Raw genomic sequence first — 21,812 nt, 5'->3', positions numbered from 1 at the left:
AATTAGCAAGAACATCACTGACAAGCCAGGTAAGAGGTACATTATATTTCTGTGGCCAGAAATTGCACCAGAAAGATGCTACTTCCCAAAAGAACATGAAAATGATAAGGAACACGTCTTGCATTTTGGCATGCTCACAGGATCTGTTGTCCAGATCCAGACTAGAAATCATTGAGTATCACTAGCTACACCCCTTAAGCTGGTTGTGGAGTTACATACTCTATGGCTTACTTTTTAGATGTTCATCACACAGAGCTACCTTACTGAGAATGCACAGAATATAACATTAATAATCAGCATAACAATTATATATGACACAGGAAATCTTGTATTAAACAATGAATTCTGAAATCTAAATGCTCTGTGAAAGTTCACGATTGAGGCTGCTAAATGAGAGAAGAATGGAATTATTTTAGCATTTAAAATTAATCTCAGTTTAGGGTTCAAATAATCCAAAGTAGCACTGTTGTTGGTTAAAGGCCCATTTTTTCCACATAGTCCTATTTAAGAACTCATTGGTTTAGTATTATATTCAAATTCAAAAGCAACGGCAATGGTTCAGTAGCCCTTTCCTAACATTGCTACGCACAAAGCAGCTCTACATGCTCTGTAACAAGAGTAGCAAATGCAACTTATTTCCCATCCAGCACCCACCCTCCAGTGACAAAAACTCTATTCCCTTCCTGTGCCATACCCCAGACTGCAGTCTCTTCAGATATTTACCTTTGATTATTAAAATTAACAAAAAGTGCTAATCCCTGATACACAGCTCACCTCACGCAAAGAAGTGGTTTCTCGTATAAAAAACATGTTGATTATCCCAAGATATTTGGTTATTTTTGCCCCAGGTAGAAAAGAAAGAGGTGTCATCTTAACAACTGAGACGGTAGAACTGGTGCATGATGGAACAGAACGGTGCCGTAAGTACCCCTCAGCCAATGGACTTGCTTTATCAAGTGAAGCAGCTAAAAAGACGGGAAAAAAGAAGAGCAAGTAACTATCAAGTAAGATTGATTACTGTTTTTCAAAACACAAAAACTCTTCTTTACGGTTTCCAAATAGCTTGGTGACAACATTCAGCTGCCTGTGGTGCTCAGCCATACCATGTGAGAAAGGAAGTTATCATGCAATGCATGCAAAAGGAGACAAAAAGCTGAAATGGAATTTATTTGGAAGAGTGGCATTCCTGCAAAGGAAAACATTGAGGCGAGTGGCTGCACATACAACAATCAGTTATAAAGTGAAGGTAAAGAAAAAAGTGCCAACATTTTGGAATACATATTCTGCTGCAGGAACGAATTACAGGAAGTGTGAAAGTTGTTGTGTTTCCCCAGTGCAGCATTTTCCATTAAAACAGATATTAATCTCTGCTAATTTAAGCAAGATAGTCAGACCTGTGGCCAAAGAACTACTTAAAAATAACTCACCACTTGCTAATTTAGTGACCATTGCCTTGACTGTCACCTTGGTGATTGCTTCCTGTTTCTCACCAAAATTTTTCCAAGATCATACATACACCTACATCCATGCAGTGTATGTTATATAATTAGTAGGCGTACACATTTATCAATAACTAAATTTTACTAAGTGAACAGAAACACTATATTTTGCTTTTTATGATACTGGTTCATAAACCCTATATTAGCTTACAAAGACACTAATAATGTCGGCAGTTTTCACACTCAGGTAGTCATTCTACACGTGATCTGCAACACTATTGCTGGGCAGGGAACTCCACTATTCACCACTGGGAAATCAGAGATATGTCTCAGATTATCATAACGTGGTAGAAACAGCCGCCTACTTGTCTTAATTGATCCGCGCCTTATGGTCTGAGCTTTCAGTTTAATGAGCTCTATCCAGCTGTTGCATCTGTCTGCAAAGGAACTGTAATCAACTGACGTTGCTGAAAACACAGACAGAAAAACAAAAGAAAAAACAAAGAAAAAAAATATGGATGATGTCTCTTGCTCATCTCAATGCTCCTTTTGAGGAAGCAATTATCTGTGTCTGAGAGAGAACAAACATCCCTTTCCAGGTCTGTTTGAAGAAAAGTTACTGTATAGGTTTGATTTGTTCAAACCAGTGTACCGATTTCTGGTGATGTCCCAGCTGTGAACCAACTGCCTGGCTGGGACTTCAGCACTGAGAAAACATGCAAATACAGTCATTAACGACTAATACTAGATTTTTATTTTAATCTCATATTAGGTATTAAGTTTGGCTTTTTAAAGTTTATTTAAGCCTTTTTTAATTTTAGCTTTCATTGCTATTCTTTTCCTCAAGACAAAGAGCTGCTGATCATGATTTAAACGTCCTGACTATCTTTATCAATATCTAACCTAAAGACTGAAAAAAAAACTTTGGTGATGAGGGTAAGAGTCACAAGCTGAAACAACACCTCAGTTTTAAATACAAATGAATTTTCCTCACAAAATGCTGTCCTCATTTCCCCACCATTCCCTGTCAAAATGCCCTCTCCCCTCCCCTATCATTACAATGAGAAGTAGAGTTGTTTCTGCTATGACTTTTGTTATTAGTTGCAAGGGTGTTTGCATATCTTAAACAAAAAAAAAAAAAAAAAAAGGTTTTGCAAACACAGTTTCTTCATTATCCTGAAGAAACAGAAGGAACACATGCTAACTTCAAATTAACACAAGCAAAAAAGCTCTCTCTCAGGGACTAACTTTCTGTCAGATAAAGGGATATCAATGTATCTGACAGAGAAACACTTACTAACAAATCTGACTTTTGTAATTAAAACACACATCAAAATATTATTATACCATTAAGCCACACCAGAGCATGCATTCTCAGTTAACTAGTAAACACTTCCTGGATTAAGACACATCCAAAAAGAGTGTACCAATGTCCCAGGAATGCTCATTCAGTTCTGGCATAGGGCTAAATTAAGTAAACTCACCTCTCTGAGCCGCAGGAATACCTGTGTGAGAACTTGCACCCTCCAGGACTTCTAACAAAACAAAATTAATCCCATTCAGGTAATATATGTAGTACAGGACAACAGCTTTGTTCTTATAAAAAGAAATTTTTAGAGCAAAATATGAGGAAAAACTTCTTTTATATACAGTATATGATGAACTTTGATAACATATAATAAATTAGTATAAATAATTAACTTTACTAAATCTGCCTTGCCATATGATCAATTATTAAAGGTCCTTACTATATAAGGTTGTATACAAACACTTTTAAAATAACAATCTTAAGGTAATTACATGAAAAAGTTATCAACATATTAAATAAGCCACTGGGTAAATATAAGTAAACCTAGAGTTCACTTGTGAGGAAATGACAGATAATAAATATAATAAATAATTATCTAGTTGAAAGCCTCTAAAGCTACAGACAGTACAATATGGAATGTGAAGAACAGCAGGAAAAGTGATACACGTGAACAGGCTACCCTCTACCGGTCAGTGCCCATTATACAAGTAGCACAGACTAGTGAAAAAGACACCGGTCAGGAATTTCTGGTTAGCTCCTCTTTTAGAAAATCAAAGGTTAACAGCATCATAATGTGACCAATTAAAAGTCAATGATACACAAATGCACAAAAAGTAAAAATAAATTAAAAAAAAAAACCCCAACAAAACAACAAGCAATATTATTGCTGAAATTAAACTGGCCTTTGAAAATACAAGGAAATGTGGTAGGCACTTTCCTTTATGGAACCTACGCAAAGGGCAAAAAGAAAGCACTACTTTACTAAAAAGAACATTTACAATAATTCTCAGATACTAAATTGCCTATCACTAGCCATTTTGGTGGGCAGCTAATCCAACAACATAGAGGAAGTAAAGAGATGATTTCAGCAAATAACCACCTAATTTTTAATACAATCACAGGAGAACTGTGACAACCATTCTTGAAATGCAGCTCTATCACAGGTAAAATAAAGTGACTGTTTTAACAGCTAAAACAAGCTGCATTGCATAAATTATTTACTATGCAAGTTTAGGCTCTTTTCACTTCGGAAAAAAAAAATGTAAGCAATTTTGCTCAGCTGAACAAGCAGTGTTTGCTAGATAAGGTAATTCCCACCATGAAAACAATGAGATTAATTATCTGAGGCTGACAATACATGGAGTTCATTTACATGGGCCATTTGCAGAAGTAAAGAAGTATGAGGCAAACCTAATTATTAAGTAATTTATAATTCTTTAAGTCAAACAACGTGCGACACCCAGGGGCTTGCGGCATTTTCGATACTTTAAGTGCAAAGACAGAGGAGCTACAGGCAATCTACAAAATAACATACACAGAGTGATTTTCCAACCCATCTTACGTAACTCACAAAAAAATCAGCTTTAGGAATGAACACATCCATTATGCTTAGGTAACAAAGAATATTTAAAGCATGTAACAGTACAGATATTTTAAAGCTACTGCAACAATGAAAACTCAGAACTCAATCAGTAGAAAACAATAGTTCAGCACTCTGCCATTTTTAACGGACCTTTAGCTGGTGAGAATGGCTGAGAAGCAAGGGGATCAGAGCAAAGTTCCAATGGAAACTGTAGCTGTTCTTCATTGTCTGTAGATGCTTCAAAGAAAACATACCCAATTGATAATTAATCCCCAAAATAAGATTTGCTACTAATAGTAAGCACTCCAGATTCAGTTTAGTCAAGGTCTGACCAGAACAAATTTTCTCAACATATGCCTACAGTGATGCAGTTCTGGACAGTTGCGTGTCTGATAACAAATCCAGCTGCAAAATTGAACAGAACTCATGTTCTAGTAAACAGAATTTGATTAAGTATTTTCAGAAAAAAAATTTACGTCAACTGAACTAAGGTATAACTAATGTTTTAGAAACATATGGCTCCATTCTTCAGAATGGAGTATCTTTAAAGTTCTGTCTAAATTCTGATATCCAGATTGCACACATACATTTCTATCTTAAGATGGTGCTTCATTAGCAAGATGACATATGCAGATTGCAGCAGTCTCTTCTACTCCCTCTATAATGCTATATGCTTCACTGATCTCCAAAAATATTACTGACCTACTTAAGGGTTCTAGGGAAGTTTTCTGAAGCATTATGAATAATTTATTTTCTGCCTTCTTGAAGTAAGGACAGAATTTGCTACTTAAGAGAACAAGTATTCTCTAATGACTTGTACCACATTTTTCAAAATACAATGGGAATGTCATCATCTGTTACACTAATTCTTTAGAGAAAAATGATTCAAAGAAGGATGGCACGTGGAATAAGGCAATACTTAGCATTTCTTCATGTTACTTTAAGTTTGTTAACTACATTAAGCAAATAAGGAATACTTCATATATAATTCATCCTAATGGAGGTCACATTTATGAACTCTAAAAAATCTCTATGTTATAAATTTATGATTTTACTGTACATCCCTCTAAAAATGTGTATATGTAATTGAAATGAAAATGCAAACTCATTAGGTACTGGGGAAAAAAAAAGGAAAGAAAATTATTTCTTATCTTTACATGCCTCAACATTTACCTCTTTGCTGTGATTTTTCTGTAGGGCCTTTGTTGGTTTGTAATGCTTGGTTTTTGTCATATGTAATTGCAACAGCTGTGACTGCAATCTGCAAATCAGAAATATATGGCATGTTAGGTAACTTTATCTCTCATGCAATCTGCAAAAATAATTTTGTAACAAGCCAGCTTTTTACATAGAAAAATAATAGAGGAAAAAAGTCATCTAGGTAGACATACTAAAAACCCTTCACAGGATAGCATAAAAGGTAATAATAAAGTCCATTGTTAGAACATACACCTGACAGTGTTTGTCCCCCATTTATGATTTTGTTCATAAATTCTTCCCTTATTTCTTGGTGAACAGACATAAAAGAGAATCATAAAAGCTCATTATCATTTTTTCGTAAGAAAGAGATGTTTAACTGAACACAAGAATGATGCTGTACTTCTAAAGAAAACATTTTCTTTAAAAATAGTATACCACATCACCTTGAAGCAGCAAAAAAACCCCAACCCATAACGAAAGCATATTTAGCAAAGCAGTGTGCCACAGTCTTGTATATATGTAATAACACCTTTTAACAGATATCTAGTGAGGTCTTTTTGTTTACTATCCAACTAAAAAGATACACACTCTTAAGATGCACTGTGCTCCTGAAATACCATGTAGTCCCATGATTCTCAAAACTGATGAACTTCACAGGTTCCTTTTTCTTCACCTAACATGCCTTTAAATTTTACTTCAGAATTCATCAGGCATACTAGTAAATCAAATCCTACCTTAGCTTACTCTTAGCAGCAAATGTTCATTAAAGGCTAAAACTGGCATACCTATATGCTGAAAGTCAAAAGAAGCAGTTAACTCACCTGAACTAATTCATCCTCTGGTAGAGCAACTGTAAAATTCACATGACAAAGGCAGCAGGGAACCATAGATCGCAGTTTAAAATACAAGCTCTGTTGAAGACAAGACATTATTTGTATTTGTCTAAAAAAAATGTATGGTTTCTTTCAGAAACTAATTAAAACTCTTTCATAGTAGAAATCATGTAATCATACTAATCTGTTCTTGAAGAAGAATTAGAAGTGTGACTGGACCTGTGCAAAGCATTCAACACTGCCCCACACAACACCTTTGTCTCTAAAATGGAGAGACATAAATTTGATGTGACCAGCAGGGCGAAAGAGATGATCCTGCCCCTCTACTCTGCTCTTGTAAGACCTCACTTGGAGTAGTGTGTGCAGTTCCGGTGTCCTCAACATAACAGGGACATGGAAAAGTCCAGAGGAGGACCATGAGGATACGGGGGCTCAAGCACCTCCCATATGAAGACAGGCTGAGAAAATAGGGGCTGTTCAGCCTGGAGAACAGAAGGCTATGTGGTAACCTCATAGCAGACTTATGACATGGGGATATGGGGGCTTAGAAAGATGCAGGAGAGGGACTCTTTATCAAGGAATGTAGCAACAGGACAATTGGTAATGGGTTTAAACTTAAACAGGGGATGTTCAGGTTAGGTATAAGGAAGAAATTGTTTACTGTGAGGATGGTGAGGCACTGGAATGGGTTGCCCAAAGAAGTGGTAAATGCTCCATCCCTGGCAGTGTTAAAGGCCGGGGTGGACAGAGCCTTGGGAGACGTGGTCTATGGTGAGGCATCTCTGCCCATGGCACAGGGGTTGGAACTGGATGATTTTAAAGTCCTTTCCAATCCAAACCATTCTACTATTCTATGAAATGTCAAGGTAAAATGCAATGTACTGTGTAACATTCTATTTCTAGAGTACGCTACTAGTCAAAAGACTCATTCAGATTAAAAAACTTCGGAAATCCTCAATATACTAAGAGAAATCTATCTTTAGATCAACTTGCACACTAATCACAGACACTCTGTAGTCTAATTCAGAAAAGTAATTATAAAAAAATGTTATTTTCAGTATAGCCTGATTTCACTTTACTTCCATTTGAATAATTCAACAAATATCAGAAATAAGATTCTTACCTTCAACAGATTCTCACAGAGATCATTAAAGTTCTTATTAAGAGCTTGATTTGTTAGATTAACATTGCTTAGTCTGGATACTCTTACTGCTGTGAACATCTAAATTAGAAACAAACACACATTAATTTTTTCCCAGTATGTGCCTCTATGTTATATTAAAAACAAAACAAATTCATAAAGAAGAGAAATAATGCTTAACATGATGAGGGAGAGGGAGAGAGTGAGGGATAAGGAGAGGGATGGAAAGGAAGGAAAAACACTGTAGAAATAGTCAAGTAAATTGCTTATTGCTCATTAAATTCTACAAACAAATGGAAATTTTTCTGTGAACTAACGCATATGAATATATATTAAAGAAGTGATTAAGGAAGATAGAAATACTCTATGCTCAAAATTTTTAGTTGGGTCATAAAGGAGTCATTCTACTGGCTACATATTTTTTTTTAACTCCTTTTAAAAATCACGTTAACTCTGTGCAACCATGTGGGCAATAATGGAATGCCATATACAGGTACACGGACAACCCCACCAACTTAACAGCATGCTGCTGGTGCAACCATATTGTTTTCAGGTTTGAGCTGTGCCTCTGCAAAGCATTCTTGCATTGTGCCAACCAGACATAAAAGCTCATTAAATAGATCTGTTTTAACTCATTCTCTCTGAGACTGAATTGTGTCATCCAAACATGACCACTGTGTTTAAAACTTAACCATGAATAGAATTTTTCGCTATTTACCAGACTGATTTTATCTAATTCTTCTTAGCCTATTAATGTTATATTAGTATTTCATACTAAGTACTACAGTCAACAATTTGTTTAAGAGCCGTCAAAATCTAGCCAAGCTCTTAAAAACGCCCAAACCCTTAAAGTTCATATTTACTGTGAATATTTTGCAATTTTTGTACCAGCTTCTCTGTTACATGACTGCATTGAAAAAACCCACAAAGAAACAGTTTCTCATATCCTATTTTTCTTGCCAAAATACTACTTTCAGTTCTAACACACGAGTATCTTTTTGATTTCTTTCAAACTTAATGATCTCTAATATATATTATTTTCATTTAAAAATTTAAGTATCGCGGGATATTTCAACACACTTGAAATAAATATAATTTTCTTTTAATAACCTTACTTGAATTTCCGGTGTCCAGTTATTTATACCAGGCATAATTTCTGTGTTGCAACTGTAAAAACCTGTAAAGAAAATATTTGGGGCAATCTACGTTGCTCACTGAAATACAAAAATACTTTTAAAGAAACATATGTGATCTTACTTTATGTTTTGCACCTATTTTCCCTCATGTATTTTTCAATACTGAATAATATACCAGAAATAAGACCAACATTCAAAAAACAAACATAGCATCTGAAGGATACAATATCACATACAAAACGAACACATGCTTTTTGTTCTTCATACTACAGTGAAAAAAAAATGCATAAGAAAGATGAAGCTTTAGTTCTGAAACACTAATTCACTGCAGAATTGTTAGTCTAAATATTTCTTCAACAGCCAAAAGGCCACCAATGTCACCATGATGAGGAACATGAAAGAAGCTACAATTGCATCAAATGCAACAGTGACAGTTACTCCACATGGAGACTGGGTAACTCCCAGTTGATGCCAACACTACCTTGGTGAGACAAGCTCCCTGAACAGCTCACACAACCACTCCTGTAGAAACCACAAAACAAGAAACCCCTGACTAGTGGGTCCTGAGCAAGAAGCAGCATTCAATTAAGTTTTTTTAGCTCTGATCAAGGCATACTTAAGAATTCTTGTAGGAAGGATGAACATCCAAAATCCACGAGTGCTCTGCCTAGTTTCTAATAGACAAACTATGTACAAATGAGGAAACTTGGTGTGGTAAGAAAAGCTAAAAAGCTAATGTCTGACAGAGAGCATAGAGATGCTCTAAAGATCCTACCTAGGGAATGAGTGCAATTATCTAGCACTTACTAAGCAGAAACTTGAAAAGGAAAAAAAAAAAAGAAAAAAGGTATAATGACCAAACAGCAGGGTAAGAAAAGTCATAAGCAGCCAATAGGCAATGCTGAAAATCTAAAGATATAGCTAAATGGGCACAAAAGAGAAAAATCTGGTAGGGCCTATGTAAATGCACCAAATGAGCTAGAAAAGAAATTGCACAGTAGCTTGCAGAAGGTATAAATATTAATAGATTTTCTTTTGGAGCATCAAAAGCAGACATCTTCAGGTAGAGAGGTGCTTTTAGTGACTCAGACCTAATTGCCTAGTACAGGTATCTGTAGTACCCGCCCATGTAAGATATTCCAGAAAATGGAGTTCATGGGCATATGATACAGACACTGCAGAGGAACTGACACCACTTTTCTGAATAACAGTCATGGCTCAAAAGCTGTCAACAAGCACACAGAGAAAAGGCATCTGTCTGATACAATCTTCTTTGGACATCAAAAAGCATGTGATGAGATTGATCACCAAGGACTCTAAGAAACTTAACATGCTGAACTGTAGAATGGAGTACTATTGCAGGAGATGCAACGATGACAAAACTGGAGAGAAAGGGCCAAAATACATGGCCAATTTTCACAGTGGAGACATCTGTAACTCAGGATTGTATGCTTCCAGTGTATTCATGATATATCCGCAAAGAGGGTAACATGAAATGACTGCTGATGGCCTTAGTTTAGGGTAGTAAAATCAACTGCAGCAGGACCTAACAAAGCATAATCGATGAGGGATAAAAGATTTGCTGGTAATACTAGGTAACTATGACAAGGACAGTTTTGAGCTCAACAGTAGTCAATGATAAACACTGGTAACAATTATTAGGAAGAGAACTGATACATGCTCAGAAGAAACACGGGGAAACTCACAAAGGCAAGAGAGGGAGGACAAGGACACCCATGCATACTGAGTAACTTTCATATAAGGGACAACTACACCCAGAGCCAGGAGTTGCATTAAGGAAGGTAAGACAGGTATCTGTATGACAACAAATAGCACAAAGAAGACTGACATACAACGATGATTCCTTGTTCTTCTGAGCGTTAGACAAAGGAAAAAGTGGCTGAAAGAAACCATGGGTAAGAAGCTGGCTCTTGGATGAGTACACATCTTGATGCAAAATTCTATGAACACTGAAGGCACACATGGACTCAAAATGCAAACAGCCAAATGCCTGAAGTGATAGTATGGCACAACCACAGAGCAAGGAAAATATAAATGCACTTGTTGAACAAGAGTGCTGGAAGGGCAAATTGCTCACCTTATATAACATTCTTGGAATATAACACCAATCTGTCAGATTACACGGCTACAAATAATTAAAGACCATTTGTCTCTCTGTACTTCTAATTTCAGTGACCCTGAAACCTACAAATTAGCCATTCAGTCTAAATTTTGTCATCTATTTTGCACCATACAACCTGGGGCTTTGAGCAACCTGCTCTAGTGGAAGGTGTCCCTGCCTGTAGCAGGGGGGTTGGAACTGGATGATCTTTAAGGTCTCTTCCAACCAAAACCATTCTAAGATTCTACAATTTTGCAGCCTACAATATAAATCAGAAAAATAGTGTTTTAACTATACCAGAAGGTGGTGGAGCATCTGTCAGTAAAGAATGTACATCTTCCACTGCATCTGTATCATCAATCTGGAAAAAAGAGTAATTGCTAAAAATCATGTTGCTGTTCCACTCTTAAGTCTCAGAAAAATTTAAGAACTTTGTCATCAAGAGATCTGTATCAGGCAATTGAGCTGAGATTTTAAAAAAAGGATTCCATCAACCAGACCCTTAAATCTTAGCTAGCATCCTATGACATGCTTAACACTTGAAAAAAAGTTCCCTTAATTAAATCGTATTAAAAATAAAGCAATGTGCACAGAACACAGAAACTGCAACAGGTAAGAGAAAAATATAAAAAGACAATTTTTAAAACCCTTTAAAATGCTGAAGGCTCCACACAACAAATTACAACTTTTCCCAACTAAGGACCTTTGGCTACAAGAGCTCTCATACGGTCTGTATTATACTGACATGATCATTCTCTGCCTATTCTAATGAGACATAAGTCATTGCCATTAAGTGTGACAATACAGAAGCTCAATGCTTATAAAAATATATCTAAATTTTGGATGAGTCATGACTCCTGCTTGAAGTACGCAGAAGGGCATTTCTTATCAGCTTTTATTCCAGATATTGCTAGAATAAGAAAAAGAGATACAATGGAAATCCAATACTTAACATTTTCCATGGATACAAACCCCAAAAATTTGAATATAATTTAACAACTGCCTTTGGAGATAACTGAGAAAAGTTTAATCCATATTTTCATATACATTTCAGGAAAAGAGAAATATGAAAAGGAGTACTGAAAATAATCATCACCTCCAAAACAAAAGCATCCTTTTTCCCATGTGAAAGGTCTAGCTCTGTAACTTCATCAGAGCTTTCTGACTGAGATCTTAATAACCTGGAACGTTGTCTTGGCTCTGGAATGGGAGACCCAATGATTTCTTCAGGTAGCTCCTAAAAACGATATACAAATTAACAGTTGTTCTATGTAGCTTAGAAATAATTTCAACTATAAACAGTGTTAACAGTTCTAAGAATCAGAACATTCAGAAAATAATTCCACTGAAAAATGAATCTAAATAAGTACAAAGCGATTTGGTTATGTGACTTAAAGAGATCCGAAAATTCCAGTAGGTTCGCAAAATCTGAAGGGGGCCTATAGGGATGCTGGGAGGGACTCTTCATCAGGGACTGTAGTGACAGGACAAGGGGTAATGGGTTAGAACTTAAACAGGGGAAGTTTAGATTGGATATAAGGAGGAAATTCTTTCCTGTTAGGGTGGTGAAGCACTGGAATAGGCTGCCCAGGGAGGTTGTGAATGGTCCATCCCTGGCGGTGTTCAAGGCCAGGTTGGACAAAGCCTTGGGTGAGATGGTTTAGTGTGAGGTGCCCCTGTCCATAGCAGGTGGGTTGGAACTAGATGACCTTGAGGTCCTTTCCAACCCTGACTATTCTATTCTATTCTGTTCTAAAATATAGTGAAAAGAATCTGTATCTCTATTAAAAAAACAACTTATGTTCTGAATGATTAGCTCAGTAAGAATTCATGGATATACATGGTATATATCTGTTTGACTCAAAATGCTTTAAGAATATAAAAAGTTTACTTACTGGAGGATTAATCTCATAAAGTTCTTTGTTTTTTGCTATCGTATCATTTATTTTCTTTTGCATGTGAGATATATGCTGCTCATAGGTGCCGTCATTTGGAGTCTTCCCAGCAATCTGAATACCACCAGGTGTTGGCAAAGCTGCTAGATACACACCTGTTGCAGACTTAAAAAGTCATTAAGAAAAGTTACAATTACCTAAACATGTACTTCTAATATTTCCATATAAAGTTTTCCGTGATGCTTATGCTATAACATACAGCACCATAACATGCACATTATAGCATCATCTCTTTCTGTGATCTGTTCACTTACAAAAAAAACCTGAACACCCCACACTATCCTTTTAATAAAGCCTTTCCTTCTCATGGGTTCTTTCCATCATGGAGTCCTTAACTTACCTATGTATTCCAAACAAACTATGAATTAAAACCTCTGTTGTAGTATGTTTTGCTTAGGCAATCCCATTTTCATTTACAGAAAACAGATCAACAGTTCAGATAAAAGAAAATGCAAGCCAGTCTATATTACTTAAACATCATCCTATACTGATGCAAGAAGAAGCAGCATACATCACTATTCTAACCCCACATGACAGAATGAGGTTAGAAAATACTGTTAATGAACACTTCATGACTATCTGTGAGACACTCCTGATCTATCATTTTCTTCTTCAGTGCCAAAGACGATGCAATAGACCCTTCTTTTGTTAGCAACAAACCGAAAGATTTACTGAGACTTTATTTACCTTATTTGTAATGAGATTCTAATACAACTTGAACTATAGGGATCTCTTTGACATGATCTTTGAAGAACACTCTAATTTCTCTGTAATTTATGTCATTAAACCATTTATTTTTCTGTCAGCCCTTTTCTAATAATTTTGTCTTCTAACAAGAGTTTCAAGAGATTCTATAATTCTTTCTTTGGTGCTGAAAGACAGTCTGCCCTGAATTGTCAACAATTAGACACCTTGTTCCTTTCCATGACCTCATTTGTTATGTTTATAATGTTATGTTACTCTGTATTCCAGAACACCTGTATATCTTTTTGTGCTGAAAAGATACTGTAAGAAAGCAAAAGAATCCAAGGATTAAAATCATACTTACTGCCAACCCCATCAGCATATTTTCACCCACAGTGATCTGAATTCTCAGCCCAAACAGAGCATTCATTCCTCTCAGCTTCAGTTTATTCATCAGTTGGGTGTGCACTTCATATTCCATAAATGGCAAGAGATTACTGATAGCTGTTGCATTTGCTTCAGCTTGAGCTTTCTTCTTTAGACGGCATAACCTGACAATAAGAAACAGCACATGACATCAGCAGATGAACAGTTTTAATGGACTAAAGTGAAGACTGAATGTGATCACGGGGTTTTTTCTTTTTCTCTTTTTCCTTATATAACCTGATACAATCAGTTTCTTTTTCAGTGTCATTTAAGATCCTGTAAAACTAAATTCTCATCAGGAAAATCAAGGCAGATTGAAGCACTGAGTCTCAATAACTAAGATTTATTTCCTTTTCTAATAGAAAATTGCGTATTTATATTAACAATAAGAAAGGGCAACACAGAAAGTAACCCAAAGCTCAGACCATGATGCTCAGAGCTTTATCCAGTCAGGTTGAGTCCCCAAAGACTGAGATTTCATACCTCCTAAGAAATCTTCTCCACTACCTGATTGCCCTCATGGATAAGTAGTTCTTCCTTATATTCACTCTGCATCTCTCTTGCTTCAGCTTAGGCCCAATCTCTCACTTTCCCACTATGCAGACCTGGCTATGCATATGCTCCATAACCTCCTAATAGATACTGGCAGGCTGTTATGAGGTCCCCCTAAATTCTTCCTCTCTCTAGACTGAACAAGTCCAGCACCCACAATTTCTTTTAATTGGGCAGGTGCTCCTTACCCCTTTGGTGACCCACCAGTGAACTTGCTCCAGTTTTCTGCTGTACATGCTACTCTCACAGGGCAAAACTGGACCGGTATCCTATTTTCTGGTGTGCCATTCATTTTGGTGTAACTAGCAAACTTGAAGAGAATGCAGTATATCATTCCCTTCACAACATGAAGCTGTTCAGCAGGACAGATCCCACTGCAGACTATTACACTTGTCATGGCCATCCAGACTAGTTATGAACCATACATCACTACCTCTCAGCCCAACCATCCAGTTATTTATCCATGTAGTTAGCCACCCATACAGACTGTACATAGCTAACTCTTTTTCCCACCATAAACCACCTTATTCCCTTTTCCAAGTTCAAATACCACAGCATAAGCTGTACACAGTCAACAATTCTACAGAGATCCTGCCCAGTTATGGACATCAGTAGCTTTTGTACCAGCTGTAGCTGTAGCTGCACAATAGCTGTATGACCACATCAAACGTCCATCAACATGAATAAGTCACCAGACTGTCTATCAACAGACACAACATGTAACGGGGGGAGGAGAAGGCTGTCCTCCTCTTCCTCCTGTACCTTAATACACTGTCATTAATCAAGGTTTGATGAACAACCTGGTGTAGTAGAAAGTGTCCCTGCCCATGACAGGGGAGTTAGAACTAAATTATCTTTAAGATCTCTTCCAACCCAAGCCATTCTATGATTCTATGATACGATTCTATGACATACTGAATTTTAGCAAGAGGAATTCTTTCAAAGATCTCCAAAATTTGACTAAGTAAACATTTTTATAGATACCTGGCTTGAATAAGACATCCCTTCCCAATAACTATTGCCTCTACAGGAAGATCAATTGTGGTGAAAAGAACATCAGGAACTTTTTGCTTTCTGCAGTTGTAACAGTAAGTGAGGTGAGCAGGGAATGGCATGTTCAGTTCATCATATGGTATATGGCAAAATCCACAACCTGGTGGTGAAGTTTCTTCAATCCTAAAAATACATTATGGAGAACATACTTAAAATATCTGCATGTTATTAACAATGATCAATACACACATATGTGTATCAACACCTACAGATACGTATAAAAATCATACACTGCTACCTTATACCAACGTGACAAGTATTGCATTTTATAAATTAGAAGAACAGAATTAGGCTGCACACTACTAGAAAAAATGCTATAAATAAAACTTGCATTGAACTTGTTATACAGGGATCAAAAAACGATACATACAATGACCAGTAATTTCTAAAACCTGAAACATTATTGAGCTGGCTTTAGGCACTGAAATTTCTAAATGTAGTCCTGGTACAACAGTTATACATAGAATTTGATGTACCAAATACAGTGAAAAGTCTTCTATATGAATTGTGTCCAAAAACACACAAACCTAATAAGCAGAACATAAACAACCAATCAACTATCCTACTGAGAAGCAGCACAATATATATGAACTTTTTAAGAAGGATAGCAAGATTATTTCCTAATATAAGGTATTGGGTAAAACTTGTTATTCACTTAGAACACTTAGTCCCACTCCTCCATATGAAATATCTAGGAATAACTACTGTAAAAATATGAACAAGGAAAGCATAGGCTAACTGCATCACTGCAAATTTATTCTGCTTTGCATAAACAATCCTTCTCAGTGAATTTTGAAGAGATGCTTAAGCAAATCTGACAGATTTGGAACATTAGTTATTATAGACTTTGGCAAGTATATTTTGTGTCAAACACAGGCTTTGTCTGTTTAGTTGTTTTACCTTCCTTTGGCATTTCTAACCTATACCAAAACTTATAGTAGCATCAGAAATATATATTTTGGTAAAAATGCAATTTTCTTCATACTATGAATACGATAATTTTTTATCTCCATCATATAATGAATATAGAAACAAATTTTTTTTCTGGCTAAAGTCTATTTATACAAGAAGATAATGGCCTCCTGCTAACAAATAATAAATAATACTATGGTGGCCGGTTTATTTATGGAAAATGCAATGCAAGTGCTAAGGTGTAATAAATGGCCTTATTTATGACTACAGTAATTCCTTGAGATATTTGATGACTATCCTGACAAACACATAATAAATTGCCAATATGCATTAATTATTTGCTGTAAAAATAACTGTTTGTCAACACTCATTCTTCAAATTTTATTTGCAAGAACAGAAACAAAGCGAAACTTCACGGTTTTCCTTCAGTTTTGTTATTTTGTTCATTAACTTAACTAAAACATGTATCTTTTACAAAAGTCTGGCACCAGCTTTGGTTTACAATCAAGCTATTTTATCTCCCATACAGCTCTTAAATAGTATAGATAAAGCATAAATACACATATTACAGCCACTGAAGTTTCTGGCTTATATAATTTATCATACATGTGTCATTTTTTGTAGAATGATATAAAGTTCAGAAAGATACCTGAAGAGCAGCAAAGAAAAAAAACTGAGTTATGATCTGTGGTTAGTAGTCAAATGTGTTACCTTATTTAGACTGTTAGAAATAAAAAAAAAAAAGAGTATCTAATTTGGTGCAGAGTTCCATTACTTCTGTTGTTGTTGTTGTTAGTGAAAAGCAGTAAAGTGGTTGGTCCCGCATCCTGCACTGTAACTCTGTAACCTACCCTAATAGAGAAGAACTATCTTGGCTCTGAGGAAAAAAATCAACCTCTCCCTTCTCTGACCCTATGGAAAAGAAGCCAGGCTGCCATGACAACCTTTGTTCCAAACAGCCTTCCATGGTGCCATCCTGAAGAAACCTAGGGTTCAGTACAGCTGCTGTGCCAGACGCAGACAAAATACAGACCTCTTCACTGTAAGAGAAGAGAATTACAACAAAGTGAATTCCTACTATGTAGTGCTACTTTTATTTAAAACTATTAAGATTAAAAGGCTGGTACAAAAGTCTCAATGAATTCAATATAACAACTAATTTTGATTATTTCTGCATTTTTATCCATTAAATCTCACAAACAATGCTCTTCTGGTATTTAAACCAATAGATAAGTAAGATATTCAGAAAGACTGAAGAGCTTTGCCCTATGTTATAAATAATACACTGTAATATCACAAAGGCTAACCAGGTTTAAGTATGATTTTCAATACTATAGTTACAATGCAAAGAAATCCAGACAACCAACAAAAGCAAAAGAAACATTAAAAAAAACCTTGGGCATAATTGTTTACCAAAGTAAAATGGAAGTTGAGAGCCTCATCATCTTAAAAACATTCCCTTTCAAATGAAGTTACAATACAACACTGACAAGGGCACTTCTTGAAGGATAAAAAGTAGCAAAACAGTAAAATTTTACTATGAACAACTACAACAATGGGACACATAGCATATAAAGGAACTGACCACATTCATTATTTAACAGAGTTAAAGCTGCCGAAAGTGCAACCTATGATCACAGAACTTTTGGTATTTCTGAAATTGCTAAATAAGAAACAAATCTAATATGCAGTACTTAAAAATACTATATTGGAAAAAAATATGGAGAAAAGCTTTTCCGCATTTTCTGGAATGACACGTGCCTTTTTCATTTGTTGTCTCTCTTTCCAGAATAGTTTTTCATACATAATGTGTCTGGCAGACCAGTACTTGCAGAGACTTTAACTATGGAATTAAGCTGAACTGGCAAGTAAGCATGGGAAGTCTAGAACTATCCAGCTGACAATCAAATATTATGCCATTAAATTACTTAACAAAAAATTAAAGTGTGAAATAACCCAAAAACTGACTGCCCATCTATACTATGTATACTCCCTCCTCATAGCTAAGGTAGAAAAAAAAAAAAAAACCTAAATATTCATGCTTTTTACAAGGAGACTGACAGTGGAATAAACCTTTCATTTCTAGTGTAAGTTCATCCCCCATCAATGGGAACTTGCACATTGTAATTCTGAGGTAAAAACACAAACTCTAATAAACCAAGAAAAATATAACATAACCAGACAAGACAGCACTGGGAAAATGGCCCAGCTCTCCAGTTTTCTTACTCTGTTAGCACAAGCACTTGACTTCCAAAATAAAAGCTTTATGAAAAAACAATATATATTCGATGGGGTTTTTCTCTAAAAAAAACCAAAAAACCAAAAAAAACCCCAACAAACACAAACCAAACACCCCCCCCCCCCCAAAAAAAAAACCCACACCAAATCTCCAAATCTTTCTCCAAATCTTTTCTGCTTTTTCTTTAAGACACTGGAGTGACTACTGTAGAGCTGCAGTTTAATAGTTAAACACTAATGAGGTACTGAAAGACAAAAATAATTGCACATGCTCTCTAGAAAGAAATACAGAACATTTACACCTAAGGTAGTCTAGATCTATCAGGCAGCATATTCTCCTTTAACTTAAAATTAATACATTCCTACTAGCTTGTGCCTTAAGTTTGAAATTTAACACTTAAGTACCGGTCTGCCAGTTGTTCCCATTAATGAATCTACAATACATACACTTTCAAGAACTGTCTTAACTATTTAGGTAGATTAGCTCTAGAAAACTTCACAGATAAATCAACATAACTGTTTTTTCTTGCTTTAATAAAACTTACAACATTCATTAAAAAAAAACTTAAAACCCAATAAAAACCCAAACCAAAACACATTAAAAAAAGCACAATACTGAAATCTCAGAAAGTTACTTTAACAAACTCTCTGAAGTAGGTATACTTCAGAGTATACAAACAACTGAGTATACAAACAACTGCGTTGAATCGTTTTTAATCCATTGAAGAGGAAATAAATTTTCTCTGGCATTTTGAAAATCAAATCATCATCATGATTTACCAAATGCTAGTTGATTCACTGTAGCCCACTACAGCATGACAACCCAATGCCTTGGCATGGGATTTTATTTCTTGTCTGATTTCTGCCCACCATGCATCTCGCGTTTCTGGTTCATCTGAAAGACAAAGTATAAATCAGTTCACTATTCTGCACTATGTCAACATAAAGCTTCATGCAATTCATCCGAAAAGTTGCATTTTTCATATTTAAGAGTTTTGTTGTATCTGGACACTTTTTATTTCCTAGCTACCACACTTCAAGCAAACATTAACAGAGCTTTTTCATGCTTACCAATTTTCTTGTTTATCACCCACATGAATAGGTTCTGACAAATTACTGCATTCTTATTGCTGTCTGTATGACAAGTAACACCAAAATACTGTAGATACTGTTCCAATCTCTACCCACTTGAAAACCATACTGTCAGTTCCAACAACACAAGAGATGCATATAACTTACAACAAAGCATCACAGATACACTGTAATATCAAAAAAGCAGTAGTAGTAATGAAACGGCATTTGTAGTAATGAAGTTGTATTTCACTTTGGTATACATTTGATATCTTTGAAATAACCTCAATAGTTTTTCCTACTGCAAGCAGTTCTCTGTTAATTGTATTATCACTAATCAAGCTCACAGCTCTCTGCTCCTTATTTGAGCACTTCTAACTTTGAAAAGCCGTAGTTATTTGAAACTACTTCTACATTAACAACGTTAAGTACAAAATGTATGTTAACTATGGTTTTTTTGATACCTTTTTGCTTCAGTATGCTGGCCACTGCACCTTCCGTCTCCTCCCACCCCAGACTCTAATATCCTTTACTGTCTTTGACCTCGTACGTTAAAATGTTACCTGCTTTTCTTGAATACTACACTAAAAATGCAAAAAAAAGAGTGCTACTGTAATAAGATTATGCAATTCATTTATTTTAACTGTTTGACAATTAGTTTCCCAGAACTAAAGCTCATCTCACAAGCTTTTTACATACAAAGTCAACAAGTATTGTCATTTACAGTTAAGTTTGCCAACTGTTTCTCCTTTCAAAACGGCTTACCTGTACCAATGAACTTAGTTGAAAACTATATTAATTGTTGACAGATAAAATAAGGGGAAAAACAGTAAAAAATAAAAAGCACTCAGATGCTATGAAGGGTTCTGAACACACAGATTCTTATACAATTTTCCTGAAATCAATTAAACTTTGCACAGATACCAACTCTGAACCATTGAGATCTCCCTGCTGAATCATAATTTAAAATATCAATGTCAAAACCTGAGATTCATTTGGAACCAATTTTGGACTATCAGGAATATTATAAAAACAGTATATGATAACTTTCTATCATACACTAGGTTCTCTGACAACATGACAAACAAAAATGAAAGATGTAGATATACACATTTTGAAATTTCCTGAAAGAAAAATATTGTACGGCAAGATGTATTCTTTCACAAATATACATCAACTTCTCATTTAGAACTGGCATTCCACTTTCTAAAATAATGATCACTTTCTAATTAAAAAAAGAGCACAGAGGTATAAATATTCAACTATAGCTAACTTCAGATACTAATGCTCGTATACCTCATAGCACCATACTAACTAACAGCAACTTTGTATGTCCAAACTGAAGTTTATTCCACCTTTGCTTTAAGAAATAAACACTGAACACAAAAACACCCTACAGTGACAGTTTTTAGGAAGGTTCTCCACAATCAAGACAAAAATATACACATTAATACACAAAAGAAATTAGGATTTTCATGAACTGTATCAACCACGTTCCATTACATCCAAATTCATCTTCAGAAGGTTTCAATGCATTACTAAGAGAATCCTGAGGCACTGCACTTTGTGGTCTCTCAATGTGAAAACACTGCTTAAACAGTCACTGTCTAGGAAAATCAAATGCTTGATATGATACACAGTAATCCTGACTCAGATGGCTGGAGTACCTGCTAGCAAGGTCTCACGCTTTTCAGCTTTCAAATGATGAGAATCATGCAGAAATAACCCATCACATCATAGGGTTGGGTTTCCCAAGCTCACTTATGAGAACCATTTGTGGTACACAAAGGGAAGTGGGAGGCAAGATGTCTCTCTTTTGCATGCACATCTCTGTCTGAACAGAGGCTGTGACTGCTGCCGCCAGTTAACAGCAGTTGTGGTAGGTGAATAGAACAACTTTGGAAATCTATTTTAAGGCAAAAGGTACCACATCTGACAAGCTAGAGAACTGTACTGGATATGTGAGACCACAAACACATTCTGTAAATGTTATCACTAACACTTTCTGGTAGAATGGATATGGGTCTTGGGAGCAATTCCTCTTTCCCCATCCAATCACGGACAAGAAGATTGCTTATCAGTGTTTATAACAGAAAATTGTCACTAAGAGGAAAAGTAGTTCACTATGCAGAACAATTCTTGCTCAATTAGACTTGATC

The 21,812-nt window shown here is 35.7% G+C and overlaps 1 protein-coding gene across 22 annotated transcripts in view; it reads right to left on the bottom strand.

The window, feature by feature from the left end:
- The window catches only part of C2CD5 (C2 calcium dependent domain containing 5), a 64,849-nt gene that overhangs the window by 4,305 nt on the left and 38,732 nt on the right, over positions 1-21,812 (bottom strand). For 6 of the 22 annotated variants that reach the window (XM_065684080.1, XM_065684090.1, XM_065684026.1 and 3 more), the window contains 16 exons: positions 19,363-19,477; positions 17,196-17,384; positions 15,364-15,555; positions 13,766-13,952; positions 12,658-12,822; positions 11,859-11,999; positions 11,060-11,123; positions 8,620-8,681; positions 7,487-7,585; positions 6,352-6,441; positions 5,504-5,591; positions 4,481-4,567; positions 2,924-2,974; positions 2,092-2,145; positions 1,805-1,906; positions 775-965 (listed from right to left, as the gene is read on the bottom strand). In XM_065684080.1, the coding sequence (XP_065540152.1) occupies positions 775-965; positions 1,805-1,906; positions 2,092-2,145; positions 2,924-2,974; positions 4,481-4,567; positions 5,504-5,591; positions 6,352-6,441; positions 7,487-7,585; positions 8,620-8,681; positions 11,060-11,123; positions 11,859-11,999; positions 12,658-12,822; positions 13,766-13,952; positions 15,364-15,555; positions 17,196-17,384; positions 19,363-19,477 (1,877 nt within the window). The remainder of the gene's footprint in view (positions 1-774; positions 966-1,804; positions 1,907-2,091; positions 2,146-2,923; positions 2,975-4,480; positions 4,568-5,503; positions 5,592-6,351; positions 6,442-7,486; positions 7,586-8,619; positions 8,682-11,059; positions 11,124-11,858; positions 12,000-12,657; positions 12,823-13,765; positions 13,953-15,363; positions 15,556-17,195; positions 17,385-19,362; positions 19,478-21,812) is intronic. The other 16 variants (XM_065684206.1, XM_065684114.1, XM_065684152.1 and 13 more) reach the window with 9 other exon arrangements.

This window comes from Lathamus discolor, chromosome 1 (genome assembly GCF_037157495.1).
Source record: "Lathamus discolor isolate bLatDis1 chromosome 1, bLatDis1.hap1, whole genome shotgun sequence".
Taxonomy (NCBI): domain Eukaryota; kingdom Metazoa; phylum Chordata; class Aves; order Psittaciformes; family Psittacidae; genus Lathamus; species Lathamus discolor.
This window is presented reverse-complemented; position numbering and strand designations above follow the sequence as displayed.